Raw genomic sequence first — 26,593 nt, forward strand, 5'->3', positions numbered from 1 at the left:
AAATTTCTTTTCTTTTTTTGGAGAATTTGTTTTGTGCGACATCTTCATCGAATATAAGCGATTGGTTGCCGCACCCTAGTTTTGAAAGACACAAGGCATATCGAACTAAAAAAAAAAATTTTTTATCATAATTTTTCTTTTTTTTGAACACGAAAAGGGCGTCATCAGCAATTTCAAATTTTCGCGCCCTAGAGAAAATTGAAAACATTTTCCTTTCATTTTTTTAAAACATCAGCGTCTATCAGAAAAAAAGCTCTCTCATCTAACATCCGGTATGTGTGTGTGTGGAGATAATTCTAAAGATTAGCTTAATAATAATAAAAAAAAAAAAAAAAAGATAAATCCGTTTCTATAAAAGGGAAATGCCAGAAACTGTTTAAAGCCAGATAAAAATTAATTTAAGAGAGAAAGATGGAGAGAAGTCTGAGTTTTGTAAGAGGGGAAAAAAAATTGTTTGTTGAGAGAGGGGGGAGTGTGTGTCTACTGTTTTGTTAAAAATAAAACGCCTCTTTTTGATGCGTTTTGGCGATTCGAAGAAAAATGATAAACGGTTTTCTGTTTTTGTTTTTAAGTCATGTAACGCATGACGGCACGTAAAGCGTAGAGCAGCTCGGCCTGGATGCGAGCCTCTAATAGCATCAAATTGACGTGAATCTAAAAATGAATGAAGGAAAAATTAGTTTCCACCGCTAGATGGTAGTAAGAAATGTTTCTCACCTTTTCCGAGTGATGGAGCTCCTTGAGGATGTTGTTGTAATCGGCTCTGGTGACTCGTTCGGGAAAGCAGACGGCCGTCTTGATGTAGGCCTTCAAGGATCGTTCCAGCACCTGATTCACCTCGCCGTAGTCGTAGTCATCGTGACGGATGCCAAACATGCACTGAATGTAATTCCAAATGGCCGTGCGGAAGCGTGACGTGTCAACGTCCTTCTTCGAGCCCATAAAGTTGTACGTCAACTGGTACATGAGCCGGAATTTGTCGTCCAGCAAGTTGCCCACGTCGTTGTACAACCGGTTGATGAGCGAGAAAGCGTGATCGTCCCAAGAATAGTCCTGCACACGAAATGTCGGAATCAAATTCACTGAGCCGCGACGGGCAAAGTCCTGATGGGCATCAAATCAAAAAATACCAAAAAAGAATAAAAATTCAATCAAGGAAATGTTCTACAAACATAAAAAGGGTCAAGTTAAAAAATAACAAATTTAATATACCTGGTAAGTGAAATCGGGGTCGTCGATAAATTGACTAATTTCCGGTTTGGGACGGCTGGATGAAAATCCATCGACGTACGTGGTAGACGATCCAACCACACCCAATTCGGCGCTCTGACTCTCGACGTGTTCGTAGCGTTTCGTCTGCTCCTCGGCGCTGTACTCTTGTCGGTGCTCGTCCAAATTCTTCATCCGCATCATCAAAGCGTCCAGCCCTCCGGCCATCAGCTCGTGATCTTGCATCATGCCAAAATCGCCAGTCGACAAGGTCCCGCGCCGGCTCCCAGCGGCGCTCCGAGGCTCGTCAGGCGATCCACGGCCCGAATTGGACCTCGATCCTTGATTGGAACCGGCTCCTACACAACCAGATGAATCATATGTATAAGCTCTAGGCTTTTTTCTTATCTTGTAAAGATTAAATTTAATAAATAAAAACCGCCCAGTGCAGACGTACCGGTTGCAGCCGATGTAGTTGGAGCCGTGACGATTTCTCGAGTTGCCAACACCAAAGGACTCCCGCCGCCGCCGTTCGTTAGCGGAGGAGATGCCGAGGTCGGAGTTGATTGTCCACTACTACTATTACCAGATGGAACCGAAGCAGTGGCCGTGGTAGTGGCCGATTTGTGGGCGATAGACGGGCAGCAGCAAGGCGGTTCATCTTCACCGTCCCCAATTCCGACACCGAAAACGAAAGACGAGATGGCGTGGTAGTGCGAGAGGATCACCAGCGCGTGCACCAATTCGCCCAGTGACCAACTGTCGCTGCCCTTAGTCAATTTCTGTCAATAAAATAAAAATATTAGAAAATTGTTAATTTCATATCGGTCAAATAAGACGACCTCACCCTAAACAACAAAGATTACGAGATGCAATCATCGTTCAAATTTCGTGATTAGCGCATTTTTCTCCACTCATTCTCAGTGACTCAACTTGAGATTTTATGGGTTGTTTTTTACCCGATATTTACATCAAAAGGCAAAGAGCCAAGAGTGAGGGGGGACCTTTGGATTCCCAAATTTGGACACAGACGTAAACAATTTGAAACATTCTTTGGCGTTGTGGTCCGATTTCACACTCGTTGTTTATCACACTAGATAGAAATTAAAAAAAACTGGACCAGACAAGGTCCAGCAACAATAATACAGATTCCAATGTCCGGTGTTCTGGTTGAAATGTCTTGATGACAATTAAAAATAAGACTAAAATAATAAAAATCTAGGCCAATCTGATCCCATCAAAAATTATTATTGCAAAACATCAACAAAACAACTCGTGTCCAGTCATTGTCACGCCCATAAATGGAGACGGTCCGACGCGCCAAAGTGAAAATCCTTACGAGAAAAAAAAATTTCTCCTAGAGAATCGCCAACGAATAAATCATGTCTCAAATAATCCGGAATAGGCGAGTTCGTACTAGTCGGACAAAATTATTTTAAAAAAAAGAATCTTTTTTTTTTCTATTTGGCAAACCGCCGAACAAACATTCCCTGGTTATCTTTTTTCTTTTTGTTTTTAACTGTCCATTTCCAGGCGGACTTTTTTCTTGGCTTGCACAGCTGCCCCTCTTTTCTATCTTTTCTTTTCTGTTGTTGTTTATTTATCTATCCACTGTGCCTATAAATAGAAAGCCAAGAGAACTCGATCCTGTCGTTTCTATACTGGAGGAAAAAATATTTTCGAATTTATCTCAAGTGCACACAGCCGCATTTTCTCTTGGCTCGAGAAAAAACTGGTTTATTGGGTACAGTTTAAACGAGTTTTTCCCAGGAGGGGCCGCCACACGTGTGCCCACGTACCACAAGGAAAAAAATCATCATCTAGAAGAACATACCTCAATGTGGTGCTTGGTGATGAGCCAAGGCCGGTGAGCCAAAATCTTATTGATTTCGTAGAGATCCCTCAGTTTGGCCGGAATCGAATGGAGTCCGTTGAGCCAGCGCTCGTCTCCGCCCTGCAAAAGGAACTCGTTCACCTGCTGTTGAATCAGGTACGAACATTGATGGCGACCAGCGGCCTGTACAAATAAAATACAATAAAAACTCGATTAGATTCGTAACATTTTCCAGCCCGGTTTAATTCAGGGCGACACGATCGTCGACCTCGTCTCTTTTTCCACACACACACACACGTGTGTGACACTGGGCAATTTGGCAATTCGACGCCATAACACTCGCCCATATGGCAACAGACAATGGGCTCAAAACAGACCCCCAAACAACTATAAATGGGGTGTGGAAGGACGTCTTTCGAAACAACTTTCAGTTGTTGTTGTTGTCACCCGAATTAAATTGGAGATGAAATACTAGATTGCCAAGTGTCCAATGTCGGATCAAATAAGATACCAAATTTAAAGAAAATTACCATAATGGCGATGTAGTGTCGGTAGTGGAAGGGTAACGGTCCATCGCCTCGCATGATGAACGACTGCGACTTGGTGAATATTTTCAAATATTGCGGATGCAAAGACATGACCTGTAATTTAGCACAAAATTTTTTTTTTTTCAAAAATTATAATTTCAAATTTTTTTCCTGCTACTACTATAAAAGTTATTTTAAATCGCGTTCTGGTTCGTACCTGTTCCAGCCGGTCTGGTCGACCAGGGCCGTGTTGTACATCGACAGTTGAAGCAAAATCAGCCGCCTGTAAATGAATTTTTAAAAAATAATAATAACAATTTATACTATTAAATAAAATAATAAAGTCTGTCATATCCCCTGCAGCAAATCCTGTTGTTTTTGTTGACGGAAAAATATTTTCAAGTGGCCGCCCAACCCGAGAACCGAAAACGATAGCCCAAGGACGAATACTACGTTCGTTCGTTCGTGTAATAAAAAAAAAAGAAAAATTCAAACAACTTTTTTTCTTTCTTTTTCAACTCTTTTTTAAGCAACAACCTCGCGACTTGTTTACGTCCAAATGGCCTTCGTATTGTGTTAGAAACCCCCTTCTCTCTCTACGAACGCGTAAAGTTACGAACGCAATATCTTTTGTTTTGTTTCTCTCCCGAGTGGTTTTTAACGTTTTAACTTTGGAAACAAAACAAACGCACACACATTTTTGTGTGACGCCAAAATGTTTGTCGTCGTCCTGTCGAGTGGAAAGAGAAACACAAAATGACTTTTCGCCTCTTATGGCATTCCCAAACTGTTTTTATTCAAATGACCCGGTGTCCATCGTCGAGTTCGACCCGATTGACGTCACATTTAAACATTTCTTCTTCTTCTTTTTTAATTAAAGAGAAAACCAATGTCCTCGAAATCACCTTGACCCTCCCCATCAATCCCTGAGGGTATTGGGATTCTGCTTAATCTTCTTGTCATGCCAATTATAATTAAAACTAGAGCCGACTAGTAGTAAGTACTACACCAAATGTGTCACTCATTTAAAAAGATTTGGAAAACAGTTTCAAAAGGGGGGCGGAGTTGACGAAGCCAATGGTAAAACAACTCCCCCCTCTAAATCATAGAGACCCTTTGCACACACACACACAACAATAGCGGATGTGTTCACATTTTTCAACCCATACAAAAAAGGTCTTAAATTCAGCCTCGAGGGCTCGAACCGCCAAATCAGCTGTTCACGCTACCTGAGGGCAAAATGCATAAAAGAAACACGATCGTAAAAATACAAAAACAAAAAGAAGAAGAAAAAGAAGAAAAACAACAACCGAAAAGGGAACCGATTTCACTTCTCTGGTGAAGAGACTCTCGGGTCTCTGATCCTTTCGTCTTACTTCTTTACGACTTGACTAGGTCGCGCAATTTGTAATGAAAATGTTACACACATTGGGAGAAAATAAAGGAGTAGTCGCATTATTATTATTTAAGGAGGGGATTGTTAATTGAGTTGGGGGGGAGAGAAACTAAGGAGGTCGACGACCCCGCCCAGAGACATTAAAAATCTTGTCTCCCTAGAAACAAGATTTTGTAGGGACGAGCGGCAGCGCCATCTCTGAAACAATTTCATTTCTTTTTCTTTTCTTTGTCCCTCGACAAACTGACGTCACATCACACAACGCACAAAGCACTTTTATTTCTACTCTTGGTTGGCTCCTAGATCAAATCCTAGGCACGTGCGTGCTATTTCCAGCAAGGAAACGAAGCTTGGCAAAATACGCAAATCGATTATTCAAATGCAAACAGCAGACGAAAAATTGGAAACTACTTGAGGGGAGAGAAAATATCTAGAAACTCTTGTACACATCCCATGACGTCATTGGGGTTTGGTTACATAACCTAACAATTTAAAAATTATTGTGCCTCCCCATCGAAATAGATAAAATTTAAAAGGTTCAAATGAGGTGTGGGCTGGTTTCTGGGTTAACCGGTTTCCCGTCCACCAGCGAGCTCCTCTAGCGGGAAACTGGGAAAGCCCCCCAACAACCAAATAACAAAAAGACTCGAAAATTCAGTTAAATGAAATCATACTTACACCAATGTGATGAATTCCCATGTTGGGAGATGAATTGGTAGTTGCCAAATCGTAATGATGTGCTTGAGGTGGTAACCGACCGAATCCTCCCCTGTTGGGTGCTGTTGCTGGGCTGCTGATGGCTGCTGCCGACTGGCTGTTGTAATAGTGATGGTTGTTGAATTGTTGATAGTGGTGATTGAAATGGAGGCTCGTCGTCCGATTTATGTTGTTGGAATTGGACTGAGTGTAACAGTAGATCTCATCGGGAGTGCAGGCGGCCCCAGTGGCGGCAGAGGCGGCGGCAGCAACAGCAGCAGCAGCGGCGGCCGCCCCGCCACCCAGTCGGTGGTGCAACGGAACGGGAATTTTCGTAACTCCTGGACGATTGGACGACGACGACAAAGACGACAGCGAGTTACTGCCTAGTCTCGACGTGGTGGTGGTGGTGGTAGACGAAGATGAGCTTGACGCAATCTCCACAGCACTGACACTCTCAACTTTTAAATACATTAAAAGAATCGACTCGATATCAATCAAGGACAACCGGGCCAACCCATCAACGACTGAATCAAACAACTTTTTCGCCTTTTAACAGGAATGATTGGTGATTAATTTTCTTCTAGCCAAATGAGAGAAAAACTTTGTGTGTGTGTGTGGTGGAAGCGGAGAGGATGACCAAATAAAATAAAAAGAGTTGAAACAATATAAAAACTTATTTCAAAACTTGGGCCAAATGGTTTTTAACGACCCTGTCGGTCAGATGGTCGTTCAGCAACTGAGTTGAACAAAGACAGACGATCTCGCCATGTCGGCTCCTCTCGCCACACACTTGGCGGTGGCGCTGGCGTCCGTGGTGGAATCACACCATATCGGGTTCGGCAACCACAACTCGATACGCTGTGTGTCCTATGCCTTTTCCCCAAGTCGACTTTTTCCTCTTTTTACTACTCTTTGTCCTCTCTCGCTCGGCCCACTGTTTCCAACACACACAAAGAAGGAAAAATAATAAAATGGCCTTATTTTATTTCATTTTTTTCCCAGGATAACAACTAAACATCTCGTTAAATGTGAACTTTAAAGTGGATGGAATATTCTAGATGAAAAAATCGTGAACGTTGAAAATAGAATCAAAAGTGAGTATATTTCGGAGAAAGAAGATGATGTTGGTTGTATTATTATATAGTTTGGGCCTTCTCAATACGTATTATGTTTTAAATGCTTGTTGCTAACCGGGATACCCGGGTCCGTATCGACCAATGGGAATCGACGGTGGGCGGAGCTGACGCTGTTACCGAGGGGAGAAAAAGAAAAAAGGATGGGCATTTGGGGAAAGGGAATCCCTCGGTCGTCAACGGCCTTTTCCCCCAATGGCCTTTTCTCTTTTCGTTCGTCGACATTTCGGGAACGTTTTGAAAAATCTACTTGCCATTTTTTCCAATTTCCAACGTGTCGGTACATGTTTTTTTGGTAAGGAAAATCGAACCGAAATGATATGACAAAGGTACAAAGTTTGAGATCTGAAAATAGCAGACGACAACCCCACAGCTGATTGAAAAGACACACACACATTTCCAAGGACTCGTTATTACCTCTGCGGTTTAGCCTAGTCAAAAGAATCAAATAGATTGGCTTTTATCTGTACACGTTTTTCCGGTGACCATAAATTCCACGTGTGTTCTCTAATTTTTCTGTCGGGATTATTTTAATGACGGGTTGTCAACATTCCAAAAAAACACGAGTCATTAACGTCGTCTGCCGATAAATTACAAAGCCAATGAGGTGTGTACTCAAAAAATCATCTTTTTTTCATTTGATACGCAATGGCGGCCGATGATTTCGTCAGCCAGAAAAATTGAAGTAAAGGGGGGGTGGAAGTCGGCCATTTTGGAAATAAAATATTTCGAGCTGAAATTCACTGCTGCTTAAAAGTTATTGTTTCTTTGTGAGGGCGGAATTTGTTTTTTTCTTCTTTTCTATCCATTGAGAGAGAGATGGAAGAGGACCAGCTGTTGACGTGTGCAGATACAAACAAAAAGAGGATGAAAACCCTCAGCAACATGGGCCTATGTGTGTATATATTTACCGGCTGCCCAGACCAAAATAATATAATGGCCACCGGAATCCCCTATATCCTTTGACTGAGCTTGGGAACAAAAAAAAATTGGAATAGAATTTTAATATCCATCAAAGTTTAGTGGCATTTCACTAGACAAACACAAAAATCTTGTTGCTAGGGGGAAATATGACTCACCATGACGTTTCACTTTTTAGTTTTACAGCAGTTGTTGTGTCAAATCAAATACATTTTTAAGGATATACCTTTCGAAACGGAACTCGTGATAAATCCGGGCCAGTGTCACAATTGTGGTTAACATTATTCCAGAAAAAGAAAATAAAACAACCACCACACACGACACACAAAAGTTCTCACCCGGAAGTGTCGTCTGCTATTTTAACCGTACATTAATGTATACTATACACACAGTCCCATCTTTTTCCCGTATTGATTTATGACGAAAGGATTTTGTGTACATAACAACAACCTTGTCAGAAATACCTTTTCTTTCACGGCCCTTCTCTACATATATATATATATACTCCCGCGTGCTGTACACTATCGATTGTTTGCCTTTTTCCCCCCTTAGGACATATCACACAATGTTGGGGTATGGTGGAGAAAACCCCCTACTAACTCCGGTCCAGCAGAGCAGGGAACCACATAACATAACCGTTCCGCTATCATCCCCAGCCGCCGTCGCTGTTGTAATCAACATTTATCGCCGGTTGTTGAAACATTTCCAGGAAATTGTAACAATGAACTTTGATCCGTGTTCGACAACGAACAATTTTGGAATTTTTATTTTTTATTTTCCAGTTTGTTTGAACAGTTGAACGGGATGACGTCACACGTTAACCTACCCCACACTGGGTTCCATTCCAAACTGTACGAGTCACCCAATCAGCTGTTTTTGACCAAATTCTATTACATGAGTACATGACACAGAAATCGATTCAATTTCATCAGCTTGTGAATAATATTAAATGAGGGCGCGGAGAAACTTTCGCTTAATCAATTCGATCCGAAATAAATCCTTGGCCCAATCCAAATTAAATTTAGGAAATGATAAAGGAAGTCAGGTGATTATGCAAATAATTAATTTCTTTTTATTTTCGCGCGCGGGGGTTATCCAGCCAAATAATCAATTTGACATCAACACCGGGAACGTGACGTGTGTCGTCAATTGCGGCCCAAAATGGCGTCTAAAATTATTTTTGATTATTTTTAAATATATTTAAGAAAAACCTTGAAATGCGACTTGACCCCTTTTTCTGATACTTTGTTCAATTATTTAATTTCAGGATATTATACACACGTGTGAGCCTCGATATCGTCTTTTATTGGAAATTTTTCACGTCTCTTTGTTTTGTTATTTTCTATTTCGATATGCAAATTTAGTGACCTGACTATATGTACATGTGGATGGCAGCCAAGAAAGAAAGAGAGAGAGTTATTTTCAGGGTCTTTTGTGTTTTTGTTTGACACAAAGTCTAGCCGTTAATATTTTTTCTTTTTCCTGGCGGACAGAATAATTTTATTCACAATTTGACCTTCGTGTCGATATTTTCGTGAATTTCTTCACGAGAGTCGGTCAACCAACAAATTGGCGAAATGAACATTCCAGTTCTGGCTCTATTCTATCAATTTCATTCGGGTACGGAACAATCAAAACCGGTCTTGACCACCAGCAGGACTCAATATGGCGACGATAACATAATACACATCTGATAACAAACTTAAAATAAAGAACCCGATTTTAATTTTCAATTTCTGTTTAGCTGTTACAAACCACCATGTTCATTATACAAGTTTTTCGTGTAAACAAAAGCTTTTAAGAAAATTGTGTTGGAAATAAATTAAAATTTAATTAAAGTAAGCACGCAACTGGGTCGACTTAATTTTTACCGTCGAAAAGTATAGAGTACTCGTTTTGTTTATGGCTCAGTAAATTTTCTTGAGAAAATGATTCCCCCCAAAATTTGATTACATATTAATTTTCTGGGTTTAAAAAATAAAAATTTCACTGGTGAACTATGCAGGAAGGAATTGAAACATTTAAAAAAGGAGAAAAAAGATAATAACAATGTTGGAATGAAGCCGTTAAACAAAGACCGTCATTAATTGGCTTTTATGACATTTTGATATTCAAAAAATAAAATAAAAAATCCTTCCCCCCCCCCTCCTCTTTCAAGTGGGTGGAGCCGAGACCCAAGACAGCGGAAAGGGCCGATTATTCTCTCAAATATTTATAAAGAAAAAGTATGTGAGATTGTGTGTCGACTGTATCGCCAAGAAAATAAAACTTTTCTTCTTATAGTTCTCAAGGCACAGCGTGAAGAAGAATGAAGGGGGGGGGGGACGGTCATTATTCACGGAACTTTGCATGGGATGTAAGAACGATGATGGCGAGAGTCTATGTCTTGCCCCTTTTTTTTTAAATAAATATATTTCTCTCCCCCACTTCTTTCTTTCTTTGTGTGTTCCAGTTGCTAGGCGAGTCTTCGTGTTGCTGGGCAAAGTGTCATGAGGTATATAAAGTTGTTGCTAACTGGGAATTTTTAAACGTCGGGTTTTGGAGGTGGGCGGGGACAACTATTTGAAAATGAAATTTATTTAAATTTAAATTTCCCCCAACGATATTTGAATGATTGGACAATCAATTGGTTAATTATTCAATTGAATGGCGCATGGCAACCGAACGAACCCTATTAAGGACCCCGCGAATTCACGCCAATTTCAGTTTTCCCGCTCCAAAAAAAAATGTTGTTGTTGTTGTTGTTGCTAGAGGGAAAAGAGTTGAACCTTGGCCAAACTAATCGAAAACTCACCCGTGAAATGCAATCAGATAAAAACTCGTTTTAAATTATTATTTTCAAATTTATTTATATACTAGATTCAAACCCAATTTTTTTTTTTATTTCTTATTTAATTATTTCATTGCCACCGGCTTCCTCCCCTTTTTTTATTCGTGATGTTACGTCACTTTCACTTTCCCGCAGGCGTTTTTTTTTCGGGAGACTGCTGCTGTGGCCCATGAAACACGTGAATAGAGTTTGCACGATATGGGGAAGGTGCTTTTGGATTTGATTAGAACTAATAAATTAAATTGATTCACTTGATGCGTTCACCAATCCGGTTAGCAACCGAAGAAAAACAACAAAAAAGGCCGAAATTCTTTTTTTCTTCTAAGAAATTCGTTTATTTTATTTTATTACATTTTTTCTTTTTGGCGTGCGGGCATGAATTTTTCGCTTTCCCGGTTCGTTTTTCAAGGCTCTTCCTTTATGTGTGGGCAGGAAATCTACGTGCATTCACGAACCCAATCTATACACACACACACAAACACAAAGTGTAGTTTAAAAAACTGCGTTCAATTTATTTCACTTTTGATTTTTAATTTTTATTCCCGCCGATAATAAATGAGGGACTGTCTAATTTTTCCGAATTTATCGGCCGTGATCATTTGAACTCTTTTTCTCGGAAAAGGTAACTGTGTAGTAGTAGTATATCAAAATCCCAGATTTTATCATCGCTGCACACAGTTCCAGGAAATTTCGGAACATGTAATATTGATCGGGAGTTGTTATTTGCTGGGTATAGCTGTGGGTCAAAAAATTTGTGTTCAAATCAGTTTGGAACCGACCGAATGTTTTTTGTTGAATGCCATCAAGTTTAAAGGGTCACGAGATCAAGGATTTCAGCGTCTGCTGTTTGTGTATACACATGTTCCCCTTTTCGGAGCAAAATAAATACACCAAAAGTTGTTCCAGCAGCAGCCACCAACCAGAGATCATCCAAGTTGGTTGCGTTCAACCGAATTATTTTTAAGGACCCCTGCCGAACGTTGACGTCACCGTTAAATTAGATTTTCACTGCAAAGTTGGACACATTTAAAATTTATTAAACAAGGTCAACGGATGACTCGTATAAATTTAAAAACCCCCCAAAAAATAATAATAACAGCGACAAATTATTAAAACAGACTCAGAAACTACACACACACAGAGAAATGTAATAATGTATATTATTTTTCGAGTCTAAACATGTAACCAAAAACCTTTTTTTTTTACTTTTTTGAGACATAACAGAAAACCATTTTTCCTTGTATAAAAATTAAAATAAAATAAAATGATCGATTTTTATCAATTTTTTTTTCGGAGGAGGGGGGGATTATTTAATTATATTTAGAGAAATAAGAAAAAAGTACACGCGATGCGTCGTCCCAAATAGATAAAAATAAGAGAAGGAAAAGAAAAATCGGGTCTGCGGATGTTATTCACACAAACACACACACCACCAGCTCATACGCGCTCGATCGCCGGATTCACGCTGTATTATTTATTATATACATATTTTCAAAAATTTTTGCTGGTTTGACTTTTATTTATTTATTTTGATTTTAGCTCATAGAAATTTTTTAAAATTTTTGGTTTTTATAAATTTTTTAAATAAAAATTGCAGATTCAATTGCGTCACGAAAAATAAATCGACACTTGTCCGGCATGAACAGGTTTTTTCTATTTTTTAAATTGAACTCATTAAAAAATTAATTCGGTTTCCTTAATTTGTTGACATTTCCAATTTTTTCACGACCCCGACAGAAAACATAAAAATTTGAAATTGCCGCCGCACATTCTATAGTCGTTCTATAATTAATTAAAACACACACAATGTATATAACACACAATGTTGTATGTATTTAAGTATCGTGACTGTATAGAAAAATAATTTGAAAAATAAAAAGTGGCCCGCGCTTGTCAATTTGATTTATTTCTGTTGAGGGGGGAGAGAGAAAATAAAAGATGCTGAACAATCTTCTACTACCTGAAAGATTAGATAAAGGTAGACTTCTTTTTAATTTTATTGCTCCGGGGGTTGAAAGAAGCTTGAAAAACTGGTCTGGGAACAGGTTGAAACTTTCCCCATCGTCATAATTCACACAATGGGCGTAAATATAAGCCGTTGAAGGAGTTGCTGTGTACTCGACGACCCCCTCAAACAAGAAGCCATCACTTGAACATTTTTGTATAAAATAATCTTCAGATAACACACAAGGATAACATGTACATAACGTCATTATAAAATCATATGACGGTATATGATGAAGCAGGAAAAAGAAAATGTCACGACCGTTGTTGTCTTTTTCCTTCTATTTTATCGAATTCAGTTCAACTGGATGTATCCATGTGTCTTCATTAATCAAATAGCCACAACGAAAAAAGAGTTGACTTTTGTCTTTTCTATCTGTTGCCTACGGCAGGTCTTCCTTTCCAATAAATCCACGCCCACTCGTACTACTACTACGTTGGCTGGGTCAATATAATTACGTGAACATGTCTGGAGTTGAACAATCCGCCAAACTGGTTATCCGTTACTAATTAGACGGAGATATTCTTCTCCTTGCGTTCACAGTCGAGGGATGGGGGATGTAATTAAAAAAAAAACAATAAAAAAAAGTGTCTGGTTTTATTCAAATTATTTTTTGTTGTCCAACTATCCAAGAAGGAAAAGCCCCGGAATAAAAACCCACGCAACAACATGCGGGGTATACGGAAGGCGGATTAAATATGAAAATGAAATTGGCTAGCGCATTGGGATTCGCAATTCTTGTATCAGAATCGAATGTATCAGAATCAATTATTTAAATCGAGTGAAACAAATTTCATTTTGTTTGAAATGATTATTTTACGAAAATATTAATTTAGCCGAATAAGTCAAACAAGAGTCTTGATGATTGGTCTGTCTAGTGTCGTAAATCATTTATTATTTATTGTTGTTTATTGCATTATGATTTCTATTTTGAGACAGACACAGGGTATATAATTGCTGTTTTGCTCCTATTTCATTATATCAATACGCCGTATGTGTGAGGGTGGGGGGAGGATGAGGAAAAAGTAATCAATCAACCAGTGGGCATTTGATTGTCTTCAATCAACACCGTTGCCCTCCGGAATTCCGGAAATTTTTCTTTCATTTCTGACTATTTTTTCCTTATATCCGGAGATCCTTTGTCTCCTCCCACATTAGTACAAATATCGAGCCCTAGATGGCAGCACCGAATGAAACCCAATAAATCTAGTCTAAACAGCAACCCCTAGATGTCGCCAAATGTCCCTTTTTTGAATAAAAACAAATTGCAGCCGATTCGGAATCAAATCACAAACTTGAACAATAAAAAACTAGCCGATATAAATGATTACAATGGCATCCGACACGGTATATTTTTCTATCGACTTAACACGTCAACATTTCAAACACACAATTGGTAAAAAAGAACACGAACCCAACCAGAAATGATGACGTCGTCACCCCCTCTCCTCCCTGGCCGCCCCAATCGATAAACACACCGAGAGGGTGGGTCGGCTAGTACACAAGGAGAGGGGAAAGGTTTGAATATAGACAAGAAAATAGGATCTCTTCTGACTAGATTCTAGACGACTAGACTGACGATATGGGACTTGGTCCAAAAAATAAGCCCAGAGAAAAAAGGACCTCCTCAATTCTCCCGTCTTTTTCCTCCCCCTTCCCCTTCATTTCCCGGTTCCTTTTTCTATATGTATGTATTTCGAAATAATTCCTCCCTCTTTACCCCCCCACAGTGTCTCCAGTCGGTTCCTAACCTTCAGTCGTATAGGTCGTGTTTTTTGGCCAGTGTGTGCATGTGAAATTGTGTTTAACCTTCCATCAATTTCTGTGCGAATTCCCTCCACAATTTATTTTCGTGCATTCGTGAAAATTCAACGTTCAAACATCGTGTGTGTTGGGTGCATGTGTTTTCCCACCACGTGATTCGTAACGACGACGACGTCTGGTCGACGCTCGATTGTGTATTACTTCATTCCGGCTTATCCCCCCTAACAACCGAAGTAAAAAAGGTAAATAAAACTACAAACTAGTTTTGATGCTATCCATTGGGAATCTATTTAGAAATATATCGAATACCCTCGAGAGATAATTGTTGTTGAATAAAAACCATGTGACCTTTTTCGACCAAATGTTGAGCCCCACATTTTTAACCGTTAAAAGGGTCGGCCATCTGTTTTCGATGTAGGGCGACATTTTTTGAAAATAAAACAAATGACATGCGGAGTCTTGACCGTTAATCGATTGGCTTTCGTCTTGTGCCAGGAGTAGCTGAGAGAAATGGAAGCTGCGGAATCTGGAAGGAGTCGATGGGCGGCTCCCACCAAAGTCGACGGCCTATACGATCCAGCCCTGGAGAAGGAAGCCTGCGGAGTTGGATTCGTCGTCCAAATCGATGGCATCCGCTCAAACAAAGTAATAATAATAAAAATCGACACACTCGATGGGCCTTCAAATAAATTGACAAAATTTTATTGCCAAGATTCTCAAAGATGCCAGGACGTTGGCATCCCGGCTGGATCACCGAGGAGCTTGTTCCTGTGACAACGACACTGGCGACGGTGCCGGTGTTTTAACTGCCATTCCCCATCAGCTCTACTCATCCATCATCAGGTATAAACGCAATCATTATAATAATAACTAGCTCTCTAAACATTTGTCAAATTGTGATTGCCTTATTGATGTCGGAACAGGGAAGAAGCTGATATCGAATTACCGCCAATAGGCCATTACGCCACTGGCATCTGTTTTGTAGACCGGGAGAATCACGCCGAGAGCGAAGCCATGTTCCAGGAAATTGCCAAGGAGTGCTCTCTTCAGGTTTCCGCTTGATTAATAACATCAAAAAGACGACAGAGATTTTAACTCTTATATCATCATCACACAGGTTCTCTATTGGCGAACGGTTCCAACTGACAGGTCCGTGATTGGACAAGTGGCGCGCAACGGGGAGCCATTCATGAGACAAGTCTTCGTTACCTGGGACAATCCCGCATTTACATCGCCCGAAGATGAACGCATTTTCCTGGAGAAGGTTCGTCTCTATTTTATTTTCTATTTGATTAAGTCGACGACATTTCACAGCGGTTCACAGTAAAAAATCGATTGGCGAAAGTTTGACGCCCCCGGAGAGAGAGCAAATAGATCGATAGGTTTTGATACAAAGTTAATGGACATTCTAGTGCCAAGAATGAAGGATGATGGTCTCGTTATATTTTCTGCAAAGGAAATAAGAAAAAAGGGGTAACATCTAAGAAAAGAAAAAGTAATAAAAATGGGCGGTCGATCGATAATCAGGAGATGTCGGTCTACTACTATACATGGAATCGTCTTTTATTTGCTCAACTGCTACTGTGTACAGCTCAGCTGATTCTCTTCTAGTGACGTCAAGACAACAATAATCTCTGTTGGCACATAGAGTTACTTCACAGACGGAATCTCATATAGATCCTTTTCGCCTCTAGGGAGGGAGGCGCATTTGCCGACGTTCACGGCGGATTGAGTTTTACACGAAAATGTGTCCCGAATCGACATTTCAGCTTCACAATGGAGCGTCGTTAGAATGAAATGTGCACCTAGCTGCCGTTTAATTAAGTTTCGCTCCAAGGATCGGCCGCACCAATTTTCCCTTGGTGAATTGAATCAAAAGTTAACTAACAGCAGAGTCCTGATTTTCTCTATTCCGTCGGGGATGATGTACACAAGTCGACCGTGTATAAAGGATCAATAATTCCGCCGGTGGGGGAAAAGTGGATAGATGAATAGGGGAAGTTGATGGCTCTATTCTTTTGGCAATGATCCGAAAATAAGAAAATCATCGTTTCTTCTCTTATTCAAAAAGTCTAATTTATTCTGTAAAATTCATTTTTCGTGTATCTACTTCCCATCGCAATTTGAAATTTAGTTTTAAATTTTCTATTCAAACGTGTAATCAAATGATATTCTATACGAACCTTAATGTCAATTACAGTACAATTATCGGATGAGTATCGCTATTGAAATTTACCTTTTCTTTTGATAGGCTTTTAATCCTGTTATTATTATTCATTCAATAAAGGTTTTTGTGCTGAGAAAGAAGGTGACTCATCGAATCCCCCGGCCTGGTGCTCGCTTCTATATTTGCAGTTTATCGCCAGATGTGATCGTCTACAAAGGACAACTCACGTCCACCCAAGTCTGGACTTACTTTTCTGATCTCGATGTGAGTTATTGAAAAACTTTTTCAGGAATAAATCCCTTATTGATGGGAAACTTACTTTTTATTTTGGATTTTTCCAAATAACAGAGACCGGAATATGAAACTTATCTGGCCCTGGTTCACACAAGATTTTCGACCAATACTTTCCCCAGCTGGGAGCGAGCTCATCCTCTGCGGATGCTGGCCCACAATGGCGAGATTAATACGCTCCGGGGCAATGTCAACTATATGAAAGCCCGGGAAGGTTTGATGAGTTCGGAGCGCTTTGGTAAACGAGCCCTGGCCGAATTGTATCCCGTCGTGGAACCCAATCTCAGCGACTCGGGATCGGCCGATTGTGTACTCGAATTTCTCGTCCGCGCCGGAGGCAGATCTCTACCGGAGGTATATAACAAAAAGAGGGGGGGGATTGTTTATTTCAATGTTTTTCTATTCCGGTTTTTGTTTGTCCATAATAGGCCATTATGACTATGATTCCGGAAGCCTGGGAACAAGACCCGCTGATGGACCAGGAGAAGAAAGATTTCTATAGATGGGCTGGATGCTCCATGGAACCGTGGGACGGACCAGCTTTGATGGCCTTTACAGACGGACGCTACATCGGCGCTGTTCTTGACCGGTAAAACATCTAAAAATACATTCAAACCTATTCAATTTTTCTAATAAAAATCCCTGAACACTCGAGTCTTAGTCCCGTTTTTGTCTAATTGAACAAAAACTCGAGCGCAGGTAAATGTTTTTCGTGAATACGATCCCCGGACCTGGACGTCCGGATGTTTATTAATACCGATTTTTCCGCGATGAAGTAGCGATTCAAACTGGCCAATCAGTCCATTGACATTTCTTGTCTCTTTTGATGTTGTTTCAGAAACGGATTGCGTCCATCGAGGTACTACGTAACAAAGGATAATGTGGTGGTTATGGCATCGGAAGTAGGAGTCTACGACGTCGATCCTGCCGATGTTATACACAAAGTGAGTCATACTCTCGATGAAAAGAGGGACTAAAATAACCATTTTCTTTCAGGGGAGATTAGAACCTTCGCGGATGCTTTTGATAGACACGGCCAATCGGGTCATCATCGGCGACGACGAGATCAAGATGAGTATCGCCCGCAGTCGCCCACATTCTGAATGGTTGGGCCAGTTGGTCACTCTGGACGATATAAGGAAGACGTCGGCGGTAATTTCCAGCCAAAACGGTCAACCACCTTCCATCGAACCACAACTCAAATCGTCCGAAGAAATCCGGAAGATTCTGTCGCTGTTCAACTACACGCTCGAAACTCTGTCTCTGCTACTCGTCCCCATGTTTACAAACAAGTAAGTTTTGATTGAATCAGCTCAAACATTTCAGCCAATGTTAATTTCCGGAATTTTGTGCGCGCGATTTTGTTGTCGGAAAACAGGAAGGAAGCGCTGGGATCGATGGGAAACGATGCCCCTTTGGCGTGCATCTCTGACTTCCAGCCGCTGCTCTACGAATACTTTAAGCAGCTTTTCGCTCAAGTAAAATCGATCATTCTTTGACTATTTTTAAGCCTAGCTAAATTTATACGCGTTCAATTCAGGTTACTAATCCGCCGATCGATCCTTTTCGTGAACGAATTGTCATGTCTTTGGCTTGTCCAATCGGTCCCGAGGCCAATATCCTGGAGCCTAGCGATCAGCAATGCCGTCGCTTGTACCTGGAACAGCCGATTTTGTCGCCGGATGATTTGAAACTCATCATCAACTGTTCCGCCAATGACTGGAAGGTTTGAACTTTGAATCCCCGTAACTTGAATCTCGTTCTGTTCATTATGTTTTTGTTGTTTTTAGTCTAAAATTATTGATATCACTGTCGACGCCAACGTACCGCTGGTCTACATCACTCAGCTGGATCGTATCTGTGAGGAAGTGACGGAGGCTGTCAAAGCGGATTTCCAGTTTATTATCCTGTCCGATAGAAAAGCCGGAAAGGAAAGGTACACCCAATTTCTGTTCCTTTTAGATTTTGTTTGCTAACAAATGTTGTGTTTGTCAAAAGGATTCCGCTGAGCGCCCTCTTGACGTTGGGGGCCGTCCATCATCATTTGATCGAAGAACGACTCCGCATGAAAGTGGGCCTTATCGTCGAAACGGGCGAAGCCAGGTGAGCCTATCCATATTTGTATTTTGTTGTTAACTTTTTCAAAATTAAATTCATCATTTAGAGAGGTGCACCACATGTGCGTTTTGCTGGGCTTTGGGGCGGATGCCATCTGCCCCTATTTGATTATGGAAGCCACTCGGCGTCTCAGATGGGAAGGCGTCCTCAACGATAAATTGAATGACAATCAAGTCTTCGACGTAAGTGAAAATCATTTTGTTTTTCTGCAGCCAAAGGTTATTGACCCTCATTTTTCGTAGAACTATACCGAGGCCATGGAGAACGGTATCGCCAAAGTCATGGCCAAGATGGGCATATCGACCCTGCAATCTTACAAAGGAGCTCAGATCTTTGAGGCCATTGGACTCTCCGACGAGATTATCGATAAATGCTTCAAGGTAAATGATTTGCGAGCCAATTAATAAGTTCAAATAACAGTTGCTTAATTGACGGGTTAATTGTTAAGGGCACCTCGTCCCGTGTGGGTGGTGTCACTTTCAAAGAAGTGGCCCAGGAAACTGTGGAACGTCACATTATATCGTTCCAAAAAATGGAATGCGATACTTATGTGCTTCGCGATCCTGGTAATTATCATTGGCGTCGTGGGGGAGAAAAACATCTCAACGATCCTGACAGCATCGGAGTCCTCCAGGTAATTTTTTTGATAATTAATAATAAATAAATGACAAAAAATTAATGACCGAAATGATTACCAGGAAGCGGCAAAGAACAACAGCCGAGATGCTTTTAACCGCTTCCAGCAATCCACCATGAAAAGCTTGCGCCAATGCACTTTGAGAGGCCAACTGGAAATCATTCCGTCGAGCCAGCCCATTAGCATTGAAGATGTCGAACCGGCTTCCGAAATTGTCAAGCGATTCGTGACTGGTAAATTTCCGTGTTAATTACACATTTTGAAAATGTCTCACCAGTAATTTTACAGGTGCCATGAGCTTTGGATCCATCTCCAAGGAGGCCCACACAACTCTAGCGACAGCCATGAACCGCATAGGAGCCAAATCCAATACCGGAGAAGGAGGTCACAGTTGACATTCCTTAGAATTTCAATCATAATGAGGAATTTAATCACGTTGTACCACTTTCTATTTTCAGGCGAAGATCCAGAACGTTATTTGAATCAGGATCCTGCAAATAGTCACCGCTCGGCAATCAAACAAGGTTTCTAATTAAAGCTCCTTTTTTGAATTCTTTTTCTAAATTTTATTTGTTTATCGCCCAGTTGCCAGTGGTCGATTCGGAGTGACGGCGGCTTATCTGGCCAATGCGGACGAGTTGCAAATTAAAATGGCGCAAGGAGCCAAACCGGGCGAAGGTGGCGAATTGCCCGGCTTCAAAGTGACGGTTGACATTGCTCAAACGCGGCACAGCGTGGCTGGAGTCGGTCTGATATCTCCTCCTCCTCATCACGACATTTACTCGATCGAGGATCTTGCCGAATTGATTTACGACCTGAAATGCGCCAATCCATTGGCTCGCATCTCGGTCAAACTGGTGTCCGTCGTCGGCGTGGGCGTCGTGGCCGTTGGAGTGGCCAAGGGCAAAGCGGAACACATCACCATTTCCGGTCACGACGGCGGAACGGGAGCCAGCAGCTGGACCGGAATAAAAAACGCTGGACTTCCCTGGGAGCTCGGCATCGCTGAAACTCACCAAACTCTCGTCTTGAACGATCTACGTTCAAGAGTCGTCCTTCAGGTTTTAATCAAATTTCCCCACGGTCGGACAAACACAATTTTAATAGCCAAATACTTTTTCCCCCATTTCTATAGGCGGATGGACAAATCCGGACGGCGTTTGACGTCATCGTAGCCGCCGTGTTGGGAGCGGATGAATTCGGGTTCAGCACTGCCCCGCTGATTGCATTAGGTTGCACGATGATGCGGAAATGTCATTTGAACACGTGCCCGGTTGGAATCGCGACTCAGGATCCGGTCCTGCGTGAGAAATTTGCAGGTCAGCCCGAACACGTCATCAATTATTTCTTCCTTCTGGCGGAAGAAGTCCGCAAAGAAATGGCCAAACTGGGACTCGTCAAATTCCAGCAGCTGATTGGACGCACCGATTTTGTCCGTGTTCGTGACGCCCAGGATCCCGCCAGTCCCAAGAAATCCAAACTTTTGTACTTTGGCGCCGTTCTACGTAGCGCCCTCAGCATGCGACCGGGAGTCAACATCATTGGCGGATCCGTCGCCCAGGATTTCGGTCTTGAGAATCACCTGGATCAAAAATTAATCAAAGAATCCGCCAGCGTCCTGAACGGCACCTGCCAGAAAGTTAGTTTCGCCGTGAATGTCGTCAATTCCAATCGAGCCGTGGGCACCATCCTCAGTTACACGATCGCCAAAAGGTATGGCGAAGAAGGGCTTCCGGACGGAAGCATCAACGTTTTCATGAGAGGATCGGCTGGCCAGAGTTTCGGCGCTTTCCTGGCTCGCGGAATCAGCATAACTTTGGCGGGCGATGCCAATGATTACGTCGGTAAAGGATTGTCCGGAGGTGAAATTGTTATTTATCCGCCCAGGACCAGCACCTTCCAGTCAGAGAAAAATATCATCGTCGGAAACGCTTGTCTTTACGGCGCCACTTCGGGCCGTGCCTTTTTCCGTGGCGTGGCCGGCGAACGCTTTTGCGTCCGCAATTCCGGCGCTATCGCCGTCGTCGAAGGAGTTGGTAACCATGGATGCGAGTACATGACGGGCGGAACGGTCCTCATTCTAGGTACAACATTTAACAAAATTAATTTTTCCAAAAAAGAATTCCGGAATTTGACTTTTTTTTTGTTTCGCAGGACCTACGGGACGTAATTTCGCTGCTGGAATGTCCGGCGGAATCGCTTACGTCTTGGACACGAAAGGTATTTTCCCAACGTTCTGCAACACGACGATGGTCCAGCTGTTGCCGTTGGTTTCGGTGGAAGATGCCGTCATCGTTCACTCTCTCCTGGAAGAATATTACGAGAAAACGGCATCCGATTACGCCAAAGTCCTGCTGGATGAATGGCCGAAAGCGCGATACAAGTTCGTCAAAGTCTTCCCTTACGATTATCAAAAGGCTTTGCAGGCCCAGGAAGCGGAGGACAAGAAAGAGAAAAAGGCCAAAGGCAAATCGCCCAAAGTCAATGTCAAGACCAACGGTTTTCAGACGAAATTAAACGACATTGCGGACATTGAGGATGCGGCCGGACCCAGCCAACCGGTCGACAAGGTCCGAGGCTTCATGAAGTACAATCGCGAAGTCGTCAGTTATCGCCCGGCTGAAAAGCGGATGAACGACTGGGAAGAAATTTACGATTTCGATCACGTCAAGAAAGGATTGAAAGTCCAGGCGTCCCGCTGCATGGATTGCGGAGTTCCGTTCTGTCAGAGTTCGTTTGGCTGCCCGTTGGGCAACATTATTCCTAAATGGAACGATCTGGTCTCTCAGGACAAGTGGAAGGAAGCGCTGGATCAACTTTTACAGACCAACAATTTCCCGGAATTCACCGGTCGAGTGTGTCCGGCTCCGTGCGAAAGCGCCTGCGTCTTGGGCATCAACAATTTGCCCGTCACGATCAAATCAATCGAATGCTCCATCATCGATTACGCGTTCGAGCAAGGATGGATGAAAGCCGAGCCTCCACTCATCCGCACTGGGAAAAAAGTCGCCGTGGTGGGATCCGGCCCGGCTGGATTAGCATGCGCTCACCAACTGAATAAGGTTTCCATTTTGATCTTGTGCGCATGCTCAATACTCAAATAGACTTAAATGAAATTTTGGAATGAATTAGGCTGGACATTTAGTCACCGTTTTCGAACGTGATGACGCAATCGGCGGTCTACTTCAATATGGAATCCCTACGATGAAACTTTCCAGGGATGTGATTAAGCGCCGTGTGGAATTGTTGCAACAGGAAGGAATTGCCTTCCTGACTGGAGTCGACATTGGCAAGGACATATCCGCCGAGGTTAGAAAATCGATAATTAAGAACTAAATTTGAAAATATTCTCAATACTCGTGTTTTCTACTAGGATCTGCGCAAGCAGTACGACGCCATAGTCCTTTGCATAGGATCGACTAGACCTCGAGATATCGCCATACCCGGGCGGATGCTGGACGGCATTCTCCAAGCCGTTTCGTATTTGGGCACTTGGCAAAAGAAGCAGATGCATCCGGATAACAATCTGGGCAATCCGTGCTACACGGCAAATGATCGGGATGTCATCATCTTGGGCGGAGGTGACACTGGAAACGATTGCATCGGAACTTCCCTGCGCCAAGGAGCGCGTTCCATTACGACGTTCGAGATCCTTCCGCCTCCGCCAACGTCCCGCGCCAGTGATAATCCATGGCCTCAATGGGGCCGCGTCTTCAAAGTCGATTACGGCCACGAAGAAGTTAAAATTAAATACGGTAAAGATCCTCGTCTGTATAACACGATGAGCAAGGAGTTTGTCAGCGATGGAAAAGGCGGAGTGGCCGGCATCAAAGCAGTGCAAGTTGAATGGAACAAAGATGCCGAGTCTGGAAAATGGGTCATGACTGAAGTTCCTAATAGCGAAAAGGTAAAGAAATAACAAATTTGATTTTAATATCTTTCTGGAATCGAAATGAATGTTTTTTCGTTACAGCTTTACAAGTGTGACATGGTCCTATTGGCCATGGGCTTCCTGGGTCCCGAACCCAACATAATGAATCAGTTGAAACTCCAAGTGGATCCTTACAGTAATGTATCAACGCCCAGCGACGAGTACTCGACCAACGTCAGTGGCGTTTACGCCGCTGGAGATTGCCGAAGGGGCCAGTCGCTGGTGGTCTGGGCCATTGCAGAAGGCCGCCAAGCGGCCCGCCAGGTGGATGAAATGCTGATGGGCTCTTCATCCTTGAGCGGACCTGGAGGAATCGTTCAATTGGATAGCAGCGTCGGTGGTGCTCCTTAAATACTCAATCAAAATCCCACCCAATTTTAATTCAAAAAATATACTTAATTATTAATTCGTTTAATTCGTGGTATAATAGCCCATAGGTTTGCATTTAGACGGCAAAAATGGAAGACTGATGATCTTGAGATCGTGATTGGGGCTTTAATTGTTTTAAAAACAAATTAAATGTTCATTGTGTTTTAATACCGTTTATGTAGCTCCTCCTCCAATCAATGACAGTTAATTTTGCATTAAGGGTATGCTATTACACGCAACTGTTCTGTAAGAGAGAAAGAGACAATACACAATCTAACACACATACACCTGGTCTGAAAAGAGAAATCAAAAGTCGGTGCCAATTTGGAAACATCATGTAGTGATCGTAAGGGAAGTAACATCGATTACAAAATAAAAGAGGACCCGACACCAAACAGAAATGAATGTGTTAACAAGGGGAGGAAAATTGTGAGGATAGCAACAGATAATTTTATTAATAAAAAAGCATGACTTGATTTTTCTTAAATTACCAGGTTTACACAGCCAACAAATATTGAGGATTAAGCACAGCATTTGGGTCGATCCATTAGATATTGCCGTTTGAGATGTTTGAGGCAGACGACGATGCAGCAAGGATCCGGATCTGTTGACTGGGAGCAAGGCAATGCTTCCGGCGGATGACAAGAAGGCATGGATGCCAAATGCTGGACAGAGTTTACGTCTCCATGACTTGCCGGGGGTGCACTACCTTCACAATTGCAGCCGCATCCCGTCATTCGACTCGCTGATTTGCTGGCCATCGGTTCGTTTGTCGTCGTAGACTTTTTGCCACATCCACAGCCGCAACCTTTTCCGGCGGTTGCTCTCGGTTGATTGGAATCTTCTGTCAACGAATCGACTACTGGGTTGCAAGAAACTGAGCAATCGTTGAGCAAAGGATCACAGCGGCACGGATTGCAACGACAAATGTCTACAGCAGCGGCCACATCCTTTAGCAATCGATCTCGATCCTCCTCGTCCATCAACTCCTCTGATTGGTCCATTTGAGAATTGTGTTGGTTCCCGTGGTCGGGAAGAGCCCCGGTGAAGGCTGCCGATATCGTTTCCGATTGGTCCACGTCATTTATCTCCGCTGATTCATCTGCACCAATTAGAAAACGAGTTAATATCAGAAATTCCAATGGAAACTATTTGTAACTTTTACCATCAGTAGCTTTCCCTTGCATTGATTGCGAATTATCTTCAATATCTAAAGAAGACGGACAGTCGGCCAACGGGTCGATGGTATCCGACGGTTGTAATGCCAAATTGCGATCCGTCAGGAGCTGTTCAAGACTCATTCCACTACGCTGGGTCATCCGGTTGACACTTTCAGCACTCAGCGGAATTACGGCATAGGCTTTACCAAGAATAACAGAATGAATAACCAAATTCAGGGAAAATTATTAATGATATTACCTTGAACTCCATCAAGAGAAGGAACAGTCGTCAGCCGTATCTCATCAGGATTAACAGAGTTGAGCACTTGACGGCCAATTGTTTCGTCACATGAATTCATATCGCCATTTTGGGTGGCCAATTTTTCATGCTTCAATAGATGCAACTTCCACGAATTACGCTTGGCGAAGGTTCGTCCACATGCAGAATCACTGCATGTGTAGGGTCGTTCACCCGTATGAGATAACATGTGCGATTTCAGATGATGGCTATTGCGAAATGACTTGTTGCAATCTTCGTGCTCGCATCTATCAAAGTTACATTATGTTAAGACTCTTTATGCTGCACTAGAATTGAGATTTTACTTGAATGGCCGGTCTCCCGAATGGACACGTTCGTGTTTCCGTAGGTCACTGAGGGTGGTGAAGAATTTCACACATCCAGATTGTTCACATTTAAAGGTGGTGCCATTGTGTACCCTCTGATGAGCTTTCAAACGGTAGAGTGTGTTGAAGTTCTTGTCACATCCTCCCATGTCACAGCCATAGGGACGATCTTTGGTGTGTACTCTGACATGAATCTTTAGGCTGTGGGAGTTGAGAAATGCCTTTCCACATTCTTCTTCAGTACATTTAAATGTATACTCCCCTGTTAACATCAACATTTTTTCATTATTTTCTACTTTACATAAAGAGAAATTGATGGTTACCTGTATGACTTTTGGTGTGTGCTTTCAAGTTTCCAGCAGAGCTGTATGTTCGTTTGCATCCTTCAAACCTGCATCGAAACCGTGTCTTGGTCCTTTCGTCTGTTTCTGAATTGATGGATTCAATGGTCAGTGTTGCATGACTGGGTTGACTGGGCATACAGTTTGAAGAACCTGGATTGATTTGCATGCAAATTTCATTGGCGGAAATGGTGTGGTGGATGTACCTGTAAATCAATGGTTCATTTACACCCAACTGCATTAAGATTAATAAGAAGTAAAACTTACCCTTCATTTTCAATGTCTTGATCGGTACTATCGGTGTGTGCTGGCAAGTTCTGTGGGGAAGTTACGCTTTTCTCTGAAGCGTGTAGGTCATCGTCGAAACAATTGTTCAAGTCGATACTCACATCAAGATAGTCCTGAATATTGGTAATCTTGTCTTGTTGGTACACGGGTAACAATAAATTGGTTAAACTGGCGTTTGAATTGCCATCAAACGCAAACATGCTTCTAGAATCATCGTCCATCTCCATTTTTTTCTGCCTCTTCCAGTCTAGGTAACTTTACTGGGGTAGGAGAGAAAAATCTATGTTTCCGGAATCATATCAAACAACAACGCCATCTGGCGTGGCTTATGTATTGTCTGCTTCTAGCG

The 26,593-nt window shown here is 42.2% G+C and overlaps 3 protein-coding genes and 1 long non-coding RNA gene across 5 annotated transcripts; 2 read left to right on the plus strand and 2 right to left on the minus strand.

The window, feature by feature from the left end:
- Positions 1-466: 466 nt before the first annotated feature.
- LOC124316192 (sestrin-3-like) lies at positions 467-6,418 on the minus strand. The gene is made up of 8 exons (XM_046781990.1): positions 5,645-6,418; positions 3,788-3,853; positions 3,574-3,684; positions 3,044-3,226; positions 1,667-1,991; positions 1,213-1,568; positions 718-1,104; positions 467-654 (listed from the first exon to the last, which is right to left on the minus strand). The coding sequence occupies exons 1-8, from the start codon at positions 6,134-6,136 to the stop codon at positions 568-570; spliced, it is 2,007 nt and encodes a 668-aa protein (XP_046637946.1). The 5' UTR covers positions 6,137-6,418; the 3' UTR covers positions 467-567.
- An 831-nt stretch (positions 6,419-7,249) lies between these two features.
- Positions 7,250-8,666, plus strand: LOC124316691. The gene is made up of 3 exons (XR_006911956.1): positions 7,250-7,405; positions 8,272-8,434; positions 8,502-8,666. It is a non-coding gene; the product is annotated as an uncharacterized LOC124316691 (long non-coding RNA).
- Positions 8,667-14,270: 5,604 nt separating this feature from the next.
- On the plus strand, positions 14,271-24,116 carry LOC124316122 (glutamate synthase [NADH]-like). Of its 2 annotated transcripts, none has more exons than XM_046781858.1 (26): positions 14,271-14,560; positions 14,814-14,963; positions 15,031-15,161; positions 15,242-15,368; positions 15,436-15,582; positions 16,606-16,749; positions 16,834-17,130; positions 17,205-17,365; positions 17,615-17,720; positions 17,773-18,068; positions 18,155-18,254; positions 18,317-18,502; positions 18,567-18,712; positions 18,775-18,879; positions 18,941-19,076; positions 19,137-19,274; positions 19,343-19,528; positions 19,593-19,764; positions 19,820-19,915; positions 19,990-20,055; positions 20,117-20,592; positions 20,667-21,615; positions 21,686-22,593; positions 22,664-22,840; positions 22,905-23,438; positions 23,505-24,116. In XM_046781858.1, exons 2-26 carry the CDS (start codon positions 14,829-14,831, stop codon positions 23,811-23,813), a joined length of 6,228 nt encoding a protein of 2,075 aa, XP_046637814.1. In that variant the 5' UTR covers positions 14,271-14,560; positions 14,814-14,828; the 3' UTR covers positions 23,814-24,116. The 2 variants fall into 2 exon arrangements, with proteins under 2 accessions (XP_046637814.1, XP_046637815.1); XM_046781859.1 differs by having other exon boundaries at positions 14,820-14,963.
- On the minus strand, positions 23,989-26,548 carry LOC124316211 (protein suppressor of hairy wing-like). The gene is made up of 6 exons (XM_046782019.1): positions 26,224-26,548; positions 25,939-26,162; positions 25,595-25,877; positions 25,251-25,537; positions 24,997-25,191; positions 23,989-24,933 (listed from the first exon to the last, which is right to left on the minus strand). The coding sequence occupies exons 1-6, from the start codon at positions 26,469-26,471 to the stop codon at positions 24,353-24,355; spliced, it is 1,818 nt and encodes a 605-aa protein (XP_046637975.1). The 5' UTR covers positions 26,472-26,548; the 3' UTR covers positions 23,989-24,352.
- Positions 26,549-26,593: the final 45 nt, after the last annotated feature.

Source organism: Daphnia pulicaria, chromosome 12 (assembly GCF_021234035.1).
Source record: "Daphnia pulicaria isolate SC F1-1A chromosome 12, SC_F0-13Bv2, whole genome shotgun sequence".
NCBI lineage: Eukaryota > Metazoa > Arthropoda > Branchiopoda > Diplostraca > Daphniidae > Daphnia > Daphnia pulicaria.

Coding starts and splice junctions, on each gene's coding strand:
- LOC124316192 (XM_046781990.1), bottom strand. CDS start 6,136: ATGTATTTAAAAGTTGAGAGTGTCAGTGCTGTGGAGATTGCGTCAAGC. Junction 3,227..3,573: donor GACACTACATCGCCATTATG/GTAATTTTCTTT, acceptor TTATTTGTACAG/GCCGCTGGTCGCCATCAATG. Junction 1,569..1,666: donor AACTACATCGGCTGCAACCG/GTACGTCTGCAC, acceptor CTGGTTGTGTAG/GAGCCGGTTCCAATCAAGGA.
- LOC124316122 (XM_046781858.1), top strand. CDS start 14,829: ATGGAAGCTGCGGAATCTGGAAGGAGTCGATGGGCGGCTCCCACCAAA. Junction 16,750..16,833: donor CTTACTTTTCTGATCTCGAT/GTGAGTTATTGA, acceptor TCCAAATAACAG/AGACCGGAATATGAAACTTA. Junction 22,594..22,663: donor GCGCTCACCAACTGAATAAG/GTTTCCATTTTG, acceptor GGAATGAATTAG/GCTGGACATTTAGTCACCGT.
- LOC124316211 (XM_046782019.1), bottom strand. CDS start 26,471: ATGGAGATGGACGATGATTCTAGAAGCATGTTTGCGTTTGATGGCAAT. Junction 26,163..26,223: donor CAAGACATTGAAAATGAAGG/GTAAGTTTTACT, acceptor ATTGATTTACAG/GTACATCCACCACACCATTT. Junction 25,878..25,938: donor ACACACCAAAAGTCATACAG/GTAACCATCAAT, acceptor TGATGTTAACAG/GGGAGTATACATTTAAATGT.